The 20704-nt window shown below is 36.4% G+C and overlaps 1 protein-coding gene across 4 annotated transcripts in view; it reads left to right on the top strand.

Moving 5' to 3' along the window:
- ATR (ATR serine/threonine kinase) overlaps nt 1–20704 on the top strand; it is a 118365-nt gene that overhangs the window by 46378 nt on the left and 51283 nt on the right. For all 4 annotated transcript variants that reach the window (XR_011969025.1, XM_072618188.1, XM_072618187.1 and 1 more), the window contains 5 exons: nt 2281–2406; nt 6332–6538; nt 7307–7420; nt 10365–10480; nt 19161–19281. Coding sequence is in view for 3 of the 4 variants with exons in the window: in XM_072618188.1 (XP_072474289.1) it covers nt 2281–2406; nt 6332–6538; nt 7307–7420; nt 10365–10480; nt 19161–19281 (684 nt within the window). In the remaining variant the exon portion in view is untranslated. The remainder of the gene's footprint in view (nt 1–2280; nt 2407–6331; nt 6539–7306; nt 7421–10364; nt 10481–19160; nt 19282–20704) is intronic.

Genomic DNA, 20704 nt, shown 5'->3' with positions numbered 1-20704 from the left:
ATTGTTTTAATTTCCTCCTCATTGGAGGTGAGTTCACCCCTTTCATTTTTAATGTTAGTAATTTGGTTTTCTTCTTTCTTTTTTTTGATCAGATTAACCAAAGGTTTATCAATTTTATTAGTTTTTTCATAAAACCAACTATTGGTTTTATTTATTAATTCAATAGTTTTCTTTATTTCAATTTTATTAATCTCTCCTTTGGTTTTCAGTATTTCTAATTTGGTATTTACTTGGGGATTTTCAATTTGTTCTTTTTCTAGCTTTTTCAACTGCAAGCCTAAGTCATTGATCTCCTCTTTCTCTATTTTATTTATGTAAGCATTCAAAGATATAAAACTTCCCCTAATAACTGCTTTTGCAGTGTCCCATAAGTTTTGGTATGTTGTCTCACTATTGTCATTGTTTTGCCCAGTTTTGGAAGATTTGGTGGAGCAGTGCCCCATAAATACCATCCAACTACAAGTAGCTGCCAGGAACACTTCTATATATAGTTTGATTGCAGTATGCTCCCATCACTGGAAGCTTTTTATTCACATCCAGAATTCATGTTCAGAAGAACCACACATTTAAAAATATATGTAAATTAATTCATGCAGACCTACTTTGGATCTTGGCCATCTTATTTTATGTTTCCTCCCCAAGAGAAGATTAGTGAAGTTTGCTCCTTAAGGTACAAACTTTTCATTTCATTTCAGTTTCTATTTAATAATAATAATGATAATGATAATGGTAGGTCCAATTTCAGTGGTATTTTACCATTTCCTCTTTGCACTGCTTTCTACTTCTTCTTAACAAAACTAGAAAGTGACAAGAATAAGTATTATTATCCTCATTTAACTGAGAAGGAAACTAAAACCCTGGGATGTGATTCATTTGTCCAAGGTCATCCAGTTCATCAGTGGAAGAGGCAGGACCTGGTTGTTTTGACTCAAGTCTAATGCTCTTTCTACTATACTGTTACTGTTCATAATTTAAGAACTTTTGGTGTGGGCTTTGGGAGATCAGAAGAACATTAATCTTTTGCTTATTTGATGTCTTATCTTAATAAGGCTGATTTCTTTTCAAAAGACTGTGATAAAATCCCATGAGTGGAATATTATTCTCTTAGTCATTACCTAGAACAGGGCGTATGTAGTGTTCTGGGACAACCATGACCTCTGATGTGAGAACTTGCTGAGCCCTTTTTGGAGCTGCTTATCTGCCTTTGGTGTCCACTTGTCACCCCGATCTCACCTGTAGCTCCTGGATGCTGTATCATGCACAGCAGCCACATCTCAGTAAAATTCTCTCAGCGGATGGCTAAACCAGGTTGAGGTAACCCAGAAGCCTCAGACCATCAGTGAAGTAGGAAGATGTCTACCCCAAGCTTGTGAAGACTTTCTCTGGTGTAATGGGCAAATGAGAACAGTTTGTTCCAATGGCCATGAGCTTGGTTAGACCTCAGAGATGCTAAGGTCACCTACTGCTTCCTGGGCCTTTGCCAGTTATCCTGACTTCTGTCTTGCCACTGGACTTCAGTGACTCATAGTGCGAGCAAGTCTGATGACTTTATGCAACTTTGCCTCAATGAAATCCAATTCAAGCATTTTGGATGAAGATATCATTACCCTGTAACATCATTGGTCCTCTTTGAAAATGAACAGTGAACAACTACAGACCTAGAGCAGGGCTTCTTAATCTAGGGTCTGAACTTATTTTTAAAATAATTTATATTGTATTAAATTATGTTAAATAATTTAAAATAATTTGATAGCTATATCTCAGTGTAATCAGTTTTCTTTGTCATCTTGTATATTTTATTTTATATATTTAAAAACATTGTCCTGAGAAAAATTTCATCAGACTGACTGTCCAGGTCCTCCTTCCCACACCAAATGTGAAGAGTCCCTGACCTGGAGGGAGGTGTCCCTTTACTCTCCCAGTTCCTAGCATATGTAAGCACTTAATGAATTCCTATTGACCAACTTAATTCTCACTCTACACTGTAATTAATGATGTTGCAGCAGCTACCTGGACAGTTGGATTAAAGAAGAACTTGAATGTCCTCTGTGAAAATGTTGGTATTTCAAATAATAACATTTCTTTCTCAAAATCATGTTTTCCTCCAGCTCTGAAATGCTGAAGTCCTTCTTTTTTGGATTGCAATATTCTAGGTGGTTGTTTTTGTTTTTGTTTTTTTTTAAGAATGCTCTTATTTGGGATCTAGTTTCAAGTTCAGTAAGACCCTAAAATTTGTCCTTGAAGTGATTTTTAAGCCACATATTTGTATTGTCTGTTTAGGAGACCTCTGAGAGCACTGACCTACAGACAACTCTACAGCAATCCATGAAAGCAATTCAACATGAGAATGCAGATGTCCGTATCCATGCTCTCACCAGCTTAAAGGAAACTCTGTATAAAAATCAGGTATGCCAGTTAATTATTATGAAAACTGAACATTTTTTTGAAAGTTTTATTTGCATCCTCCAAATAGACCAGATTTGTAATTCTGTTAATGACTGATTATTATTAGGAAATTTATTGTGAAAGTGTCTCTCTTTCCATTCTGTTTGTCCATCTTTTCCATTAATCTGTTTTCCGTTTGCTTCTGTTTCCTACTTTACTATATCTGACCAAACAGGGAATTCAAAAGATGATCCTCTGTGCTAAATACTGTTTTGAAAATGTTTTTCATGATGTGACTGCTAGAGTAGCACTTTTTGGAAGTTATGAAATCTAACTTGAATACAGCTTAGTTTAGCTGTGTATTTTATGTAGTGATTTGTGTTATTCTTTTAAACGCTTTTTTTTATTTTAACAAAGTTCTGTCATACAAAATTATTGTTTTTGTAATTGTTAGATGTATTATTTTTTAATTTTTAATATCTGACTTAGTTGATTAGAACATGACACTAGTGAACTTATTCATAAATTTAATTTTCAAGTGAACAGGCAAATTCATTTTCTTCCTTAACCACATAAGGCAGATTTAATTGGCCAGCAGTATTGGAAACATATGCTTTTAATCCCCTTGGAGACTAGTCAGTAGAATATGGATGAGGTAGATCAGTATAACTCTGTCAGCAGTAGTGCAGAAAAAAATTAGTGCAATCAGTACAATCATTTATATTCAAAGCAAAACTAACAAACCATGTATTACATTATGGGATTGAGCAACTTTGCTTTGCTTTGCTTTTTCATCTGAATTTTCTAGTCTGCCTTTCTAATATCTCTCTTAGGGCTTTTTTTCTAGCTTCCTCCCCTTTGTTTCTCTCTCTTCCTGTTGGTAGCCTTCAAATAACCGGTCATTAACTTTCTATTCTTTTCCTTGGGAGAAATATCATCTGCTTTCTCAAGGTGTATTTATAAATGAGTGGTTCTCAAACATATCTCATTATATACTTAATCTCCCTTCCTTGGTCCCTTCTTGCATGTCACTGTTCATAGAACATTTCCAATGCGATGTTTTCCTACCTTGGGAAAGCATGGATGCTCAAATACTCCAAAGCACACATGTGCATGCTTGCATGCATGTGTGACAACACATGCGCACTCACGCACATACACATAGATGTCAGATGTTACTGATGATTCCGGCCTCTTTTTCTTCTTTTCATACTTTACTCATCTTGCATTTAAGTTAGGCTTTATAAGGCAAGCTTTCCAAGTAGTATGAAAGGCATAGTAGTTCATTTAAAAGGTTCCACAAGCCAACACAACCCTTACTTTTGCTCCTACTGTACTTCTGAGGTGGTGAGATCCATGTGACTTCCACTTTAGATGAAGAGGCATAAAAAACAGTTTTACTTTAGCATAATTTAGACAACTTAGAAGTACGCTATTGCAGACCAAATAAATTAAAAGCAAAAGCCCTTTGACGGTCAGCTTGTATTTATAAAGCTTCTACTATATGCTGGACGCTGTGCTAAGCTATGAAGATGTAAAAAAAAAAGGCAAAAATAGTCCCTTGTCTTAAGAAGTTTTCAGTTAGTTGAATATGTGTTTCTGAATTCTTTGTTCACTTGTCTAGAGTGTGTGGAAGAATTGGTGATTTAGGTTGTGAACTGCATCCTCTTTTTTCTAGCTAACATTCATTTCCTAATTCCTTCATAGTTAGTATTAGCATTTATATGGCAATAGACAAGGGAATAATACATTCCCATATATTCTCTCATATTAGTCATCACTCATATTTCACTTTTCAGGCATCAGTGCCTCCTTAAGATTCAGTCTTAAAGATGATGCTTTTTAAGGTTTTGAATGTATGCCTTGATCTGTAAATGAATGGTTGTTAACATTTAATTTTAGTAGGGAATGTTGAGCTGCTTATTCTTGATTGTCTTCACATCTTATACTTTGGCTACTAACAGCATGAAGAAAAATGACCCGGGATGACATGATCATGAAAGTTCAGGGGACGTGGCTTACGTCGAATATTTGCCAAGCTGAACGATTTTGTTTTCAAGACTAACTGGTATTCCTTATTGTGAAGAGATACAAAAAAGTTTTTAGCAAGTCCACCAGATTTACTCCAGCCTCCTGTCTTTCTCATGGTGTCTTAAGATTCAGAGGATCCTTTATACAACTGCCAAATCCCTGCTTAAAGAGTTCCAGTGGCTCTCTGTGGTCCTTAGCATCAAACATAGTCTCCTCTGTTTGGCTTTTAAGGTCCTTCACAGACTAGCCCAGGCATCCAATCTTTTTCTGTACTTCTCCCCTTTATGTACCGTACCTTACAGCCAGAGTGCCCTACCTGCTTTTCCTACGTTACATTTCCAGTTCTCTCTCTAGGCCTTTGCACTGACTCTCTCTGTTCTAGATTGCGCTTCTTCCTTCAGAACTGAACTTCTTTCATTATTCTCTCAGGGGCCTCCCTGCCAGTACTTTGTATTTATTTATATGTATACATGGTATTTCTCTGGACAAAGGAAGTTCCTTGAGGATAGGAATTGTTTCCTTTTTATCTTTGTATCGATAGTGTCTAGCAGCACAATGTCTGTCACACAGATGCTTAATAAATGCTTGTTGATTGATAGATTGACCTTAGAGGTCATATAGTTCTACCAATTCATTTTACAAAAGAAGAAAATAAGGTTAAGCATGTTGCTCAAGATCACACAGGTGGTAAGTAGCAAAGTCTGGATTAGAATACATTTGAACAGTAATGCCTGTCTTGTTCCCTCTACAGCATACCCCTTCTGACCTGTTTGATTCTCTTCATGTCTTTTATCCTGTTCATCTTGGTTTCATTACTTGCCTTCATTTTATTCAGAATACTTTACCACTTTTGTACTTTGTCTACTAAGTTCTTGTACATAATCCTTAAAATGCTCTTTAATCTCATTTATTGCTTCATCTGACAATGAATGAGAAACAGATTATGGATTCATGGGGGGAAAAGGTGCTAAAATAAAAGTAGGCTAAAATATGTAAAGTGGTAAGTAAGAAATAGCCACCTAGAAAAGAAAGAATCAGAATAACTGAGGTGAAATCCTCCATTTTTTACTTGCCACTTATATGCTCTTGGGCAAGGAACTTAATAAGTGTTTATTGACTTGAAGTAACTTAAATCCTCTGAGTCTCCTTTTCTAGATCTGTAAAATAAAAGCATTGAACAACGTGATCTCTACTGTCTCTTCTCGGTCTAAATCTTATGGTGTACAGTGTAATCCTGTCCTGATCTGCCATCTTATTGTAGTCGTGTCCTCTGAAAGCTTGTAGGGGTAATTTAAAGATCTTTTGCATTGTTTATTCTTTGTGTGTATCTTTCAAGATGCTCCTCTAATACCACCTTCTAGAAAAGGAGGGATGGGAATAAGTATAACACCTACTAGATGCCAGGCACTGTGCTAAGTTAAGTGCTTTGCAACTCTTATCTCATTTAGTCCTCCCAAGATCCTTACAGGTGGGTGCTCCGTGAATTGCCCAGGGTCACAGAGCTAGTAAGTGTCTGAGCCTCAAGTTCAACTCAGTTCTTCTGGACCCTAGGCCTGGTGCTCTCTCCCCTGTGCCACCTGGCTGTCTTCTACATGAAGCTTTTCCTCATACCTCTCTCCTTATACAGCTTGTATTTAGCTATATGGTACTTACTTTTACTTATCCTCTTCATACTGATTCAATTTATCTCACTGGTTTTCTCTCTTATTCACATTTAAGGTGCTTGAGAGTGGTTTTACTCTTTGTATTTGTATCCCCAGCTTGGTACCTCAAACATCTTAGGCTCTTAGTATGTGCTTGCTTATTGCTTGATATATCCATTCATATATTCAAAATCTTCTGTAACGAGAGGGGTTTACAAGTCTTCTGAACTTAGGTTTTATATGATTTAAAAAGAATTTTCTTTTCTACTTAGGTTAAAGTAATAAAATATGCCACAGATAGTGAAACAGTAGAGCCTGTTATCTCAAAACTGGTGACAGTACTTTTGAAAGGTTGCCAAGATGCAAATTCCCAGGCTCGATTACTTTGTGGAGAATGTTTAGGGGAATTAGGTGCAATAGATCCTGGTCGTCTGGACTTCTCAACAGGTGAAACTCAAGGAAAGGATGTTACATTTGTGGTAAGTAGCAGTAATTGGGAATTTTTTAGAATAATTCCCAATTCACTTAGAACTTCCATATTAGATATTACGCAGAAATGTCCAATTTACACCTAACCTGGACATTACTTACTCTATACCAAATAGGCAACCATATATATACCCCACACTTTTCCTATAATACTATTTCAGTGGTCTTCTGTCAATCACCATAAAGTTGTGAATTTTTTTTGAATATTATTTGTTGAGTCATTCGGTCATGCCCAACTCTTCGGGGTTTTCTTAGCAAAGATACTGGAGTGGTTTGCTCATTTTACCGATGAGGAAACTGAGGCAAACAGGGTTGAGTGACTTGCCCAGAGTCCCCCAGCTAGTAAATGTCTGAAACCAAATTTGATCTTAGGCCTGACACTCTACCTATTTGACTACCTAGCTATCCCTTTTTATATATTTCTAATGAATATTTGTCTCTATATGCATTACTAACTATATTAAAATTTAGTTCTTTTTAAACAGTTTATATAACCTAAGAGAATGAGACCAAATGTTGGAATGTTTATATTGTAGGATTTGAGCTTATCGCAGTATACTGCAGAAGTTGTTCAAAAGAGCCTTGGACTTTGATTTATATTCAGCAAACTTAATAATTCATTCCTTCCAAAGTACCTTAGGATCCCATTTTTTTTTTAATTAAGTCTAATTTGAAGCCAAATTATAGGGCAGTAAAATTAAAGTTTAAGGAATTTTCCTGTCAGTTGACTTTTAAACTTTTTTTTCCTTGTTAATGAGACTGGAGTGGAGGATTCAAATTTTGCATATGGATTATTGATGGAACTAACCAGAGCATTCCTTGCATATGCTGATAATGTCCGTGCTCAGGATTCAGCTGCCTATGCCATTCAAGTAAGAACATACTTGTTCATTGCTAGATTCACGATTTTGGTTTTCCGTAAGAAAGCTGTAAAGTCTATTTACAGAGTTGGAAAAAGGTATTATTTTCTATTCTTGTAGCTCTTGAATAAACCAGTGTTTTTTTATGTATTATTTCTAGGTAATACTTCCTGCTGGGCACTAATTCCTGATTTCAGTTCTCAGATTTGCAGTATAGATGCTGTGGCTTAAATTGTTCAGCATCATTCCATGATTACAACATATTTTTTGACCTTTACCATTATGCTTTTTTTTTTGGTTCAACAGCTCATAAAATTTACTCTTCATCATTTGCATAAACTTGCATTTTAAGGATTTAAAAAATTAGTATTTTGTTAACTATCATGTTTTTCATTAAAATGTTTTAAGTTAGCAATTTTCTTCATCTATTCCAATGTCACCCCAGTGGCTTAGGTTTTCAAAGGCCATGTCAGTGGAGCACAAACTCTGGTAGGTCTTACCAAATTGAAAAGGCGTTGAGTATGGGCCATGTAATGGTCTGTGTGTTTGTGTGTAAGTCTAGCCTAGCTAAATTTAGTTGGCTCATCAACAGAGAGTTTTTTTTGTTCATAGCCACCATTAACTGTCTATTAATGCATGGATATGTGGTAATGTGCATTCACATATGTGATCCTTGAATTGAAATTTTTTTTTGTATTTTCATTAAACATGATATAAAATATATATTTGACTAAAACTTTGGCCATATATCATACATTATCTTTTTTTAATATCTTATTTCATTTGACATTTTATTCTTACCTTTATAGGAGTCTCTTTCAGAATATAAATTGTTTCTGGGAAAATTCTTAAAGTCCCTAGATAACATAAATTGTTCTTCCTCATTTGGATTTTATAGCTGGAACCTTGATTATCTGAGGATGAATTATAAATTGTTTGCACTGTGAACAATTTAAGCAAATCTCATTTTCACCATACTAATAACACTTAGAATGCTGACTTACTTTGATAACCATTTTTTTTTTATAGCACCTATTTATTTACTTGGTTTATGTACATCTTTAAATTTGAGATTTCACTGGTATAGGGAACTCTGATTTTGTTTAAAAAAATATTTTTTTTCCTAAGTACACATAAAAACAATTTTTAATACTAGTTTTTAAAAATTTTTGAGTTCCATATTCTTTTATCCTTCCTACCTCCCCTCATTTAGAAGGCAAGCAATTAGATATAGGTTCTACATGTCCAGTCATGCAAAATATACTTCCATGTTAGTCACATTGTGAAAGAAAACAAAAACAAAAAATACCCCCCAAAAAATAAAGAAAGCAAAGAAAAAGTGTGCTTCAATCTGTATTCAGACTTCTATCATTTCTTTCTCTGGAGATGGATAGCATTTTTCAGCATAAGTCCTTCTGAATTGTCTTTGCTGAGAATATCCAAGTCATTCATACTTGATCATCATATAATATGGCTGTTACTGGATAGAGTGTTCTCCTGGTTCTGCTTGTTTCACTTTGCGTGAGTTCTTATAGATCCAGGTTTTTCTGAGAGCATCCTGCTCGTCATTTCCTTTAGTGCAATAGTATTCCATCACAATCATATACAGCAACCTCTTTAGCCATTCATTCAGTTGATGGATACCCCCTCAGTTCTTTACCACCGCTAAAAGAGCTGCTATAAATATTTTTTGTAGATATAAGTCTTTTTCCTTTTTGGTTTTTTCCTTTAGGACACAGACTTAATACAGAAACACTCTCTTCCAAAGCCGAGCAGCCACTGATGACTAATCTTCTACATTTACTTTAAATTGTATTGCATTGGAGAAGTACTCTGTAATATCAATGTTTACTTTTATTCCCATTCAGAAGAACATTTGAGCAAAGTTTTAATTGATTAGTGCTAAGTATTTTCACAGAATGAAGTATTTCACTAGAGTGATTTGAGTAGGATTGGGCAAATTAAACAGTTTATTGACTTAAGAATTAACCATTTTTAGTGTGTTTTTGTTGTTTTGTAAGTGAAATTCTTTACCTTTAGATGCATCTTTTTCCAATATAAATACAAACACTATACACTTTTTTATTATCTCATACATCTATCATCCTTGCTTTATTTGGATATTTGTCAGTTGACTGTATAGTTACCTAATTGTGGAACACAACTATGTAACATTTTACTTTTACATAATTCATAATCATTGTAAAATAATTAGCAAAATTAATGTTTCACCAGAGCAATATATTTTCTTAAAACTTGGGAAAATATCAAAAAGATAATGCAAATAAAATGATCTTTTGATGAGTAGCACTAGGGAAATAAAAATCTCTTTTATAACTAATATTTATATTATGTTTTATGGTTATTTAAAGTGCTTTCCTAATTACAGCCTTATAAAATGTTAGTTACAAACCTTATTAAGAAACTGAGACTCAGAAAGATAGTGACTTGCCCAATGTTATACAGCTTGTAAGTATATGATCTAGGTCACAGACACAGATTCTAAGATTTCGGGTCTGGTGCTCTATTCCTGTTTTACACACTAAAAACTACTGGATTTTTCAAAATCAGTGGCCCTTTTTATCTTTGGACTTTGGTTTCATTTTTTAGAACCTTTGATTCAGTATTTCGTATTTCACTGTATTTTCTATTTGGGGTACACATTGGGATTTGAGTTTGTTTTTTCACATTTTTTAAAATCCCTAGTTCTAAGGGATATAATAAATAAAATAAATGTGAAGTAGTGATCGCTATAGACTTTTCACCACTTTGCTGTTAGTCTTATCCTTATCAAGAGGTGATATTAGGCAACACTTTGATGCTGCAGAGTTTTGCAGTATTACATCTCTAAATATAAAAAATAATCAGGTTTAAAATCCATTATTGTTGTGCATAGTCTGTTATATGGAGCTTTAAAGATGAAAAGAGATTCAGCGATTCCCTTGTATATTGGTAGGAGTTGCTTTCCATTTATGAATGCAGAGAAATGGAGACTGATGGTCCAGGCCACCGACTCTGGAGGAGATTCCCTGAACATGTTCGGGAAATTTTGGAGCCACATCTAAATACAAGGTAACTTGATAATGAATCAGTAGACTTTATTAAGTGCAAAGTAAGTACAAAGACAAGAATGAAATAGTCTTTTTCTTCAAGGAATTTATATTCTTTCAAGGAAGAAAACGTGTGTGTGTGTGTGTGTGTGTGTGTGTGTGTGTGTGTACGCGCATTGTAAACATATATATATTCTTTCACACACACAATATATAAAAATAAGTGCAAGCTAATTATGAGAAGATATCACTGTAATCTGGTGCAATCAGGAAAGGCTTCATGTAGATGGTGGAGTTATAGAGAATCAAAAGATTCTAAGAGAGAGAGGATAGAACAGGAGGAACACACTCCAGGCATTCTGAATAACCAGTGCCAGGGCCTAAAGTTAAAGTTTTGCGTTTGAGGAACAGCAAGAGAGCTAGCTCAACTGGACCATAGAGTGAGTGAAGAGGAGGAGTAATGAATAATAAGATTGGAAAATTAATTTGGAACCAGATTGTGAAAAGCTTCAAATATCAAATAAATTAGCTTACATTTGATTGCAGAGTCAAGGCAGTAGGGATCCACTGGAGTTTATTTGAGTAGGTAGGAAAATCACTTTGGCACTGTGTGGTGGATGAATTGGAGAAAGAAAAGACATGTAGAAAGACCAATTAGTTGGCTGTGGCAGTAGTCCAGGCAAGAGATGATTATGACCTGAATTAGGTGATGGCCATGTGAAAAGAAAGAGAATATATGTGAAAAATATTGTGAAAGTAGAAATAATATTTGGCAACTAATTTCTGTATTGGGGTAAGAAAAAGTGAAGAGCTGAGGAAAAATGCCAAGATTGCACACCTAGTAGACTGGAAGGAAGACGTCATTCTCAGCAGAAAAAGGGAAGTTCAATAGAAGGGTGGATTTAAAGATACTTTCTGTTTTGGATACTTTGCTGTCTTTGGCACATCTATTTTGAAATATCGAATAGGCAGTTAATGGTATGAAACTAGAACTCTTTTTTTTTTTTTTACTTTATTTAACTTTTAACATTCATTTTCACAAAACTTTGGGTTCCAAATTTTCTCCCCATTTGTCCCCTCCCCCCACCCCAAAACACCAAGCATTCTGATTGCCCCTATCACTAATCTGCCCTCTCTTCTATCATCCCTCCCTTCCCTTGTCCCCATCTTCTCTTTTGTCCTGTAGGGCCAGATAACTTTCTGTACCCCTTTACTTGTATTTCTTATTTCCTAGTGGCAAGAACATTACTCGACAGTTGTTCCTAAAACTTTGAGTTCCAACTTCTTTAGCTCCCTCCCTCCCCACCCATTCCCTTTGGGAAGGCAAGCAATTCAATATAGGCCATATCTGTGTAGTTTTGCAAATGACTTCCATAATAGTCGTGTTGTGTAAGACTAACTATATTTCCCTCCATCCTATCCTGCCCCCCATTGCTTCTATTCTCTCTTTGGATCCTGTCCCTCCCCAAGTGTTGACTTCAAATTGTTCCCTCCTCTCATTGCCCTCCCTTCCATCATCCCTCTCACCCTGCTTATCCCCTTCTCCCCCAATTTTCCTGTATTGTAAGATAGGTTTTCATACCAGAATGAGTGTGCATTTTATTCCTTCCTTTAGTGGAATGTGATGAGAGTAAACTTCATGTTTTTTTCTCGCCTCCCCTCTTTTTCCCTCCACTTAAAAAGTCTTTTGCTTGCCTCTTTTATGAGAGATAATTTGCCCCATTCCATTTCTCCCTTTCTCCTCCCAATATATTTCTTTCACCCCTTAATTTCATTTTTTAAGATATGATCCCATCCTATTCAATTCACTCTGTGCTCTTTGTCTCTGTGTGTGCGTGTGTGTGCGTGTATGTGTAATCCCACCAACTACCCAGATACTGAAAAGTTTCAACAGTTCCAAATATTGTCTTTCCATGTAGAAATGTAAACAGTTCAACTTTAGTAAGTCCCTTATGACTTCTCTTTGCTGTTTACCTTTTCATGATTCTCTTCATTCTTGTGTTTGAAGGTCAAATTTTCTTTTCATCAAGAATGCTTGAAAGTCCTCGATTTCATTGAAAGACCATTTTTTCCCCTGAAGTATTATACTCAGTTTTGCTGGGTAGGTGATTCTTGGTTTTAGTCCTAGTTCCTTTGACTTCTGGAATATCAGATTCCACACCCTTCGATCCCTTAATGTAGAAGCTGCTAGATCTTGTGTTATCCTGATTGTATTTCCACAATACTTGAATTGTTTCTTTCTAGCTGCTTGCAATATTTTCTCCTTGACCAGGGAACTCTGGAATTTGGCCACAATGTTCCTAGGAGTTTCTCTTTTTGGATCTCTTTCAGGCGGTGATCTGTAGATTCCTTGAATACTTATTTTGCCCTCTGGTTCTAGAATCTCAGGGCAATTTTCTTTGATAATTTCATGAAAGATGATGTGTAGGCTCTTTTTTTGATCATGGCTTTCAGGTAGTCCCATAATTTTTAAATTGTCTCTCCTGGATCTATTTTCCAGGTCAGTTGTTTTTCCAGTGAGATATTTCACATTATCTTCCATTTTTTCATTCTTTTGGTTTTGTTTTGTGATTTCTTGGTTTCTCATAAAGTCATTAGCCTCCATCTGTGCCATTCTAATTTTGAAAGAACTATTTTCTTCAGTGAGCTTTTGAACCTCCTTTTCCATTTGGCTAATTCTGCTTTTGAAAGCATTCTTCTCCTCACTGGCTTTTTGAATCTCTTTTGCCAACTGAGTTAGCCTATTTTTCAAGGTGTTATTTTCTTCAGCATTTTTTGGGTCTCCTTTAGCAAGGTGTTGACCTGCTTTTCATGCTTTTCTTGCATCTCTCTCATTTCTCTTCCCAGTTTTTCCTCCACCTCTCTAACTTGATTTTCAAAATCCGTTTTGAGCTCTTCCATGGCCTGAGCCCACTGAATATTTATTCTGGATGTTTGGGATACAGAAGCCTTGACTTCTGTGTCTTTCCCTGATGGTAAGCCTTGTTCTTCCTCATCTGAAAGGAAGGGAGGAGATATCTGTTCACCAAGAAAGTAACCTTTTATGGTCTTATTTTTTTTCCCTTTTCTGGGCATTTTCCCAGCCACTGACTTGACTTCTGAGTGTCCTGTCCACACCCACCTCACCTCCAGATCTGCCCAGCCAGCACTTGGGGTCTGAGATTCAAATGCTGCTTCCCAGCCTCAGGGCTTTGGGCAGGGGCAGGGCTAATATTCAGTGTGAGATTAAGTTCAGGTGCTCAGGTGGTGGCAGGGCCGTGACCCAGGGTTCATTTCCCTCAGGGGGTTTATGCAGAGACCTTCAACAATGAATCCAGGCTCCTGCCTGCTTGGGGACCCCCCCATCTGCTGCCACCTCCGCAGCTGCCTCCCAAGGGGGCCCGAGCCATGGAGACACCCCACTCCCCTCCTGGTGGGCCAAAGAGACTCTCTCACTCACCCTGGGCACCTGTGGGTGGAGGGACCTGCGCGGCCACTGGAGATTCTGTCCCAGAAGCCTGCTCGGATCTGCTTCTCTCAGTGTTGCTCGGATCCGCTTCTCTCGGTGCTGCTCGGATCCGCTTCTCTCGGTGCTGCTCGGATCCACTCCTCTTGGTGCTGCTTGGATCTGCTCCTCTCAGTGCTGCCCGGCCAAGGCAGGGCTGGGCCCCACCCAGGTCCAGTGCGCAACGGACCCTTGGCGTCTGTTTTTCAGGGCTCTCTGGAACAGAAATGTCCTCCACTCCGTTGCTCCATGGCCTCCGCTGCTCCAGAATTTGTTGGGAGTTCCTCTCCACAGATATTTTATGGGCTGTGGGTTCAGAGTTAGCATATGTGTATCTTTCTACTCTGCCATCTTGGTTCCTCCCCCTGAAACTAGAACTCTTGAAAAGAGATTAGGGTTCAATATATAGATCTTTGAGTTATCTGCAGAGTTGAAAATTAAACCAGTGGGAGCTGTGTTTACCCAAAGAAGGTATATATAGAGAGAAAACAAGGCTTAGGACAGTTTGGCTATACTAAAACTACTTTTGGGAACATTTTGTCTTGAGTTTTAGAAAAATTAACTTTTTACTTTTGTAGAAGTATTCAAAAATAAATGTCTTTAAAAATATTTAATGTCTGTGCAATATTTCCCTTATTCATAATATTGATATAAAAATAATAGTTTTCTGTTCCTTAAACTAAATTCTGGGAGGCTTTATTATGAAGAAAAATTGAGTAAATCTACAAAGACAGTCCTTTACATTTGTTAAAACACTGTTAATACGAAAGAATTTACCTTACATTTTGCATGTGTTAAAGCTTACACTGGTTATAAATTACATAGGGGATCAGAGACTAAATAAAACCTTTTTAATAATAAGTTTATCTTGTAATTAGCAGAATTTTTTTCCTCCATTTTTGCTACGATCCAAGTTTTATGCACTGTTAATTCATTCTTCCCCTTAAAATACATTTGACTTTATTTTAGGATCATAGGATTTAATGTTAGATAGAAATTGTAGAAATTATTTAGTTGAATCCTCTCATTTTATAGAAGAGGAAACTAACCATCAGAAGACTGAGAGGCCCAAAGATGTTAGATAATTGATTGAGGCTGCCCAGGTGGTGATAGTCAGAATTTGCACTCAGATCTTCAGATATCAGATCCAGCTCTCTAAAGAATTTGATTATTAGTATGGAAGAGTGCTTAGAAGACAAAAAGTTTAAAAATGACTATTTACAGGAATTTTTATGTATTTGCCAAAGAATATAGTTCCTCAGTAGTCTGTATAGTTGATCTATTATCATTTTAAGAGGTTACCTAGTACCTTTTCTGTTCAGAAGGCTTTGCAATATCATTTGGGGATTTGGTGTTATGGTATTGAAAATTGTGTTAAATTAATATGAATCTTGAAACCTTGAACTGCTTCCTCCCAATTGCCTTCTCAAGTGTCTTTAAAAGACTCTTATTTGTGTCCATTTTGTATTCTTCCTGTAGAATATAAGCTCCTTCTTGGAAGGGAGTTTTGTTCTTGTCTTTGTGCCTGCTCCAATGCAAGCACAAAGCACTTGTGTCAAATAAGATATTACTTAATAAATGTTGTGTTGAATTGAATACATGTGTTGTACTGCCATGTTGTCCTCTACCTATAGCATAAGGAACATACGGATGCTTAATGAATTTTAATGAGGTTTTTACTAAATGAAGCCCTCAACTTACATTTCTTTTCTCTCTGTTTCCCTGCTTTAATTTGATGTTGACTGAGGTCCCTGGCAGTAGTTGCACATGACAGCATAATTTGTGAGAGAGGCTTCTTCAAAGAATTCCTCTGTCAAAGCAGTGAGGATATGTCAGAAGTATATTGGCTACCACTTCATTCCAGATGGAGGCTGCCTTTGCTCTACAAGTGCCCTCATGTTCTGACAGAAATTTGGGACAGAATCAGAATAGGAGACTGGTCTGGTATCCAGAGGATACAGAAGTAGCATGGGTTACTCATTACCACATTTAATCTTATCCAGAGAGTATATTTATATATTTCCTCATTAATAAGATTTCATCATTTCTTCCAATTAACTAAGCTCAGAATACGCACCAGTTAGTCAAATAGTATTTATTTAATAACCAGAAAAAACTCCTAATAATAGTTATTCATTTCTTTCTAATAATAGTTATTCATTTCTTTCTATATGGTAAAATTCTATATGTCTATGTAGTAAACTCTTTAGGCTTTTGAGATTCACTTTCAGGTTACTAAATACACAATTTATCTGAAGGTGAAATTAATAACAAAACAAAGACACACAGTTTTTTAGTGATGAGCAATCACAACTAGTGTTGCCTCAAACCCAACTGTGACAACAAACAACTTCACTTCTGAGAACACATTCACACGCTGGTTTTGTTCATTCAGCATAACAAATGAAATCTCTTTGTAACAATTCTCTTTATTTTCTTCAAAAAATAAAGGTTACATCAATTAAGACCTCTCATTCTGTTTTCTTAGCTTCTCTCCATCTATTGATATTAATAATCTCTCTCCAGATTCACTTCTTATAAAATTGTCTTTAAAATTTTTCTTCATAAAATAACAGTTAAGACAATTCTCACCAAAAAAGTCGTTTCTCCTAACCTTTGCTCTATCTTGTTCATTTCAGTTGCGTCTATTTCTCCGTGGCCCCATTTTGGGGTTTTTTTGGAAAAGATACTGGAGTGGTTTGCCATTTCCTTCTCCAGTTCATTTCACAAATAAGGAAACTGAGGCCAACAGGGTTAAATTACTTGCCCAGGATCACACATCTAGTAAGTGTTTGAGGTTGGATTTGAACTCATAAAGATGAGTCTTCTTGATTCTAAGCCCAGTGCTCTATCCAGTGGGCCACCTAGCTGCCTATCTTCTGTGTAGTTTATCCTACAGATCTCAATCAAGGTAAAAATAGAAGTTCATCCTTACTTCATAGGGGAAATCACTTCATGGAATGATAATTTCAATTCTAACTCTTAGCATCTCTTTTCTGAAAGATAAAGTCATACTTTCTATAGCCTCTCTAGGAGAGGATTTTGAGATTGGTGTTATAGAGAGGAAAATGAAGATTAGGTCTGAGACATTTCTACCCCCATAGTCCTTTTTCAGGCCATTATCCCTGCTCTAGTTTAATTTACCTTCTTTCCAGTCTCAACCAATTAGTCATGTTTGATAGTTAGCCAATACAACTCCATACTTTCCGTTATTCTCAGACCCCCTACCTTTGTATTGCAGCCCTTCATTACTTCTGTCAGATTCATTGTCCATTTCTACTCATCTGCTGCTGATTGGAACTGAAGGAAGTTATGCAGCTGTGCACACTATGTACATTAGACATTTACATTAACTATGCTTTTGTTCCTCGTTAATTGATTCCTTCTCTTAGTCCCTACAAATGCTTTTCTGAACCTCCTCTTTTCTCCTCAAGGCTCTCACACCTTCCTTTCCCAAAAGGACCTTGCCTTTTATATTACTGAGACAATTGATGCTGTTTGATATGAGCTCTCGTTTAAGCCAACCCCTCTTAGTGTCCCCTTTCTCCCATCTCCTCTAGCAGATTGGACACTCATCCCCTTAAATCTTTTGTCTTTCCACATCAGCTGGGTCCTTCCCTACTAACTTCAAATGAACCTTCACTAGATTCTCCCCTCCCTTCAAACTATAGTGCTTCATTTGTTTTCCATCCATAATTATTGCTTCTACTTTCTCTTCTCTCCCTCCTCAGTGCTCGGCATTGTGGCTTCTCACAACTGAAACTTCTTTTTGCAAAGGTGCCGGTGATATCCCAGTTTGTTGTTTTACAGTCCTCATCTTTCTCAGACTGTCTTGTGCACTTCATACCATGGACCACCTTTGTCCTTAGATCCTATCTCTATTCTGACTTTCATGACACTCTTCTGTCCTTGTTCTTCTACCCTTCTGAATGCTCCTCTTTAGTTTCCTTTGCTGCTTTATCATTTATATCATGACCCACAGCTGTGTGTGTTTCTCAAAGCTCTAGTCTGTGCCCTTTTCCCTCTTTACTTTTCATGATGACCTCATTAGCTCTCATGGGTTCCATTATCTTCTCATTGCATATAGCTTCCAGGATTCTAAATTCATCCCTTGCATCTCCCCTGAGCTTTTACCCCATGTCACCAGTTGCTTATTGAATGTTTCTTTTTAAAATTTGTACAAAAATTTATTTTGTGTTGACCAGGTATATATTGTCGATACAGATTGACTAGCAGACATGCAAACTGTTACGCAGCAGGGTGGCAGATCATCAGAACTGTAAATGGAAGCAGCTGGTTGGCTTCTCCTGTGGGATAAAGTTTCATTGCTATTTAGATGTTCACTTTACACACTGGAAAGAACACCAAATTATGAACTGCAACTAAATTCACAAGCCATTCCAAATTACCTCATTTAATCTTGTGCATACTGGCTCAAAGAAGTACAGTTTCCATTCAGATATTTCTCTGAAATGAACGATATCAGAAAATTAAAGATCAGGTGAAAATAAGATTGTGGTAGAAGTATTAAACATTGAGAAGCCACATTTAAACATCAGACTCTCACCACTGATGGACCTGATATCTCTACTTATCTGTTTCTCCTTGTCATTGTGTAAACTAGGAATATCACTAGAAGAGAAAAAACTCTGACCTCCTCAGTAAATGATTGGGGGGAAAGTTAATTTTACTCATACTTTTTATTAATTTAATCAGTTGCTATTGGCAGTATATACAACATATACTATCTATGATATGTATCTTATAATTTAAGTTATGAAGAACAAATGACAATTGAATTCTTGTTGCTTAGATTCTCAATAAATGGGAGTTAATTGCATGTCTTAGGGCTAATTTTTCAATTCTTGCTTAATCATGTGTACCAGATTTTTCTCTCCCTGGAAAAGTCCATTCTTTTATAATCCTAATCTTAATTTTTTAGAAATGTACATTTAAGTCAAACCAAGGTCACATAGCATTATTAGATCTAGTCCTAGAGTTGGATTATTAGATTTTCTTTTTTTAAAGATTGTTTTAAAAAGTAGATGTAGGAAGATTACCCAGTATTCAGAATCTAAATGTAATTTTTGTTGAAACTGGAAAAAACTGACTGGTACAATTTTCTTATAATACTATTTTTGCCAATTTTATAGTATCTCATCTTAAATTCTGAACATGTTTAATTTGACTTGTACTAAATTACATTTCAAATTTATAGGTATAAGAGTTCTCAGAAGGCCACAGACTGGTCAACAGTAAAGAAGCCAATTTACTTAAGTAAACTAGGCAACAACTTTGCAGAATGGTCAGCATCTTGGGCAGGTTATCTTATAACAAAGGTAATAATTTTTTTTTGCTTGTTATAAAATGATATCACAATTTGTAGGTAGAATTAGTCTTAATGCCTTGTTCAGGGTCCACTGCTCACTAGCATTTGTTGATGTCAGTCTTGATAATAGTAGAGACAAATCTTTGACAATTTTTTCCCAGTGTTTACTATTTAGTAACTGGATATAGAAGTAATAAAAATTCCTAAGTAAGACTTGTCAAATCAGGTGACTCTTGATTCCTGGTGATTCAGGTAGGCATAAATGATACTATAAGGAAGAATTAGAAAGCACTGCTAAGGATTATGAAGTCTTAGTCAAGAAACTGAAGACTTTAGGAGTATAAGTGATATTTTCATCTCTGTGACTGGTCAAAGGCATAGGCTTTAGAAAAGGAGCATCTGGCTTAATTAGAGAACAACTGAGAAAGGGTTTTTATTTATTTTTAAGCTATAGGAATGACAGTCTCCTTGTCAACAATGGTATATACCTGACAAGGGTCCCTAAAGATATATGCCTGCAGTCTTCCACATCTAGTCAAAGGACAACCTTCAATTGAAAAATAAGGAGTAAGGGAGAAAAAGTCAACTACTTAATTCCAGCAAACTCAGGACTGTAACAGGTAGCTACCATGAAGCAAGAAGTTTAGTCTACAGAGGAAGTCTTCAGAACTTCAGTAGAATAAGAAAATCCAAGGAAGAAACCAACAATAAAATCCAACCAACAGCTTGCATGTTTATACAAAAATGCACAAAGTATTGCTCTCAGACAAACTGATTTGGAGATTCATAGGCAGACTCATTTGACAGCCACTATGTGACAGCAACTATTTGCTGGGGACACATGGAAAAGGCAAAAAAGAAACCCAAAACAAATTCAACATAAAACCCATGCTATCCAGGAACTCATAGTCTAATGAGGAAGACAACAAGGAAACCACTGTATACATATAAGATATAGTAAGGCTAATCTCAGAGTGAAGAAGGCATTCACATTAAGGGACATTGGGTAAGGCTTTTGGCAGAAGGGAGCCGCTAGAGTTTGCTAAAGGGAGATGGGGGTCCTGGGTATAGGAAGAGTATCACAGTCAGACTTGTGATCTGGAAAAATCAGTTGGACAGCTTGAGTTGCACTTGAACTAGGGATACCAACCCTTATTGCTTTTACAGGAGTCCAGGCATGAGGCCTTCACCATGGTGGTCCTTGACTGATAGGACTTGACAACAAATTACACAGGGGAGGGGACTGGCAAAGGCAGTGCAGAAGGGAGACTGAGGAGTCAAGGATGATGCCTAAATTTCAAGCTTGGGTGAATGAGGTGATGATGGTGCCCTCAAGAGTCATAGGAAAGTTAGGAAGAGGTGAAATTTTTAGGGGAAAGAAAATGAGTTCAGTTTTGGACATGATGAATTTCAGCTAATCTATGGAATATTTT

The sequence above is a fragment of the Notamacropus eugenii genome, chromosome 6, assembly GCF_028372415.1.
Source record: "Notamacropus eugenii isolate mMacEug1 chromosome 6, mMacEug1.pri_v2, whole genome shotgun sequence".
NCBI classification, from domain to species: domain Eukaryota; kingdom Metazoa; phylum Chordata; class Mammalia; order Diprotodontia; family Macropodidae; genus Notamacropus; species Notamacropus eugenii.
This window is presented reverse-complemented; position numbering and strand designations above follow the sequence as displayed.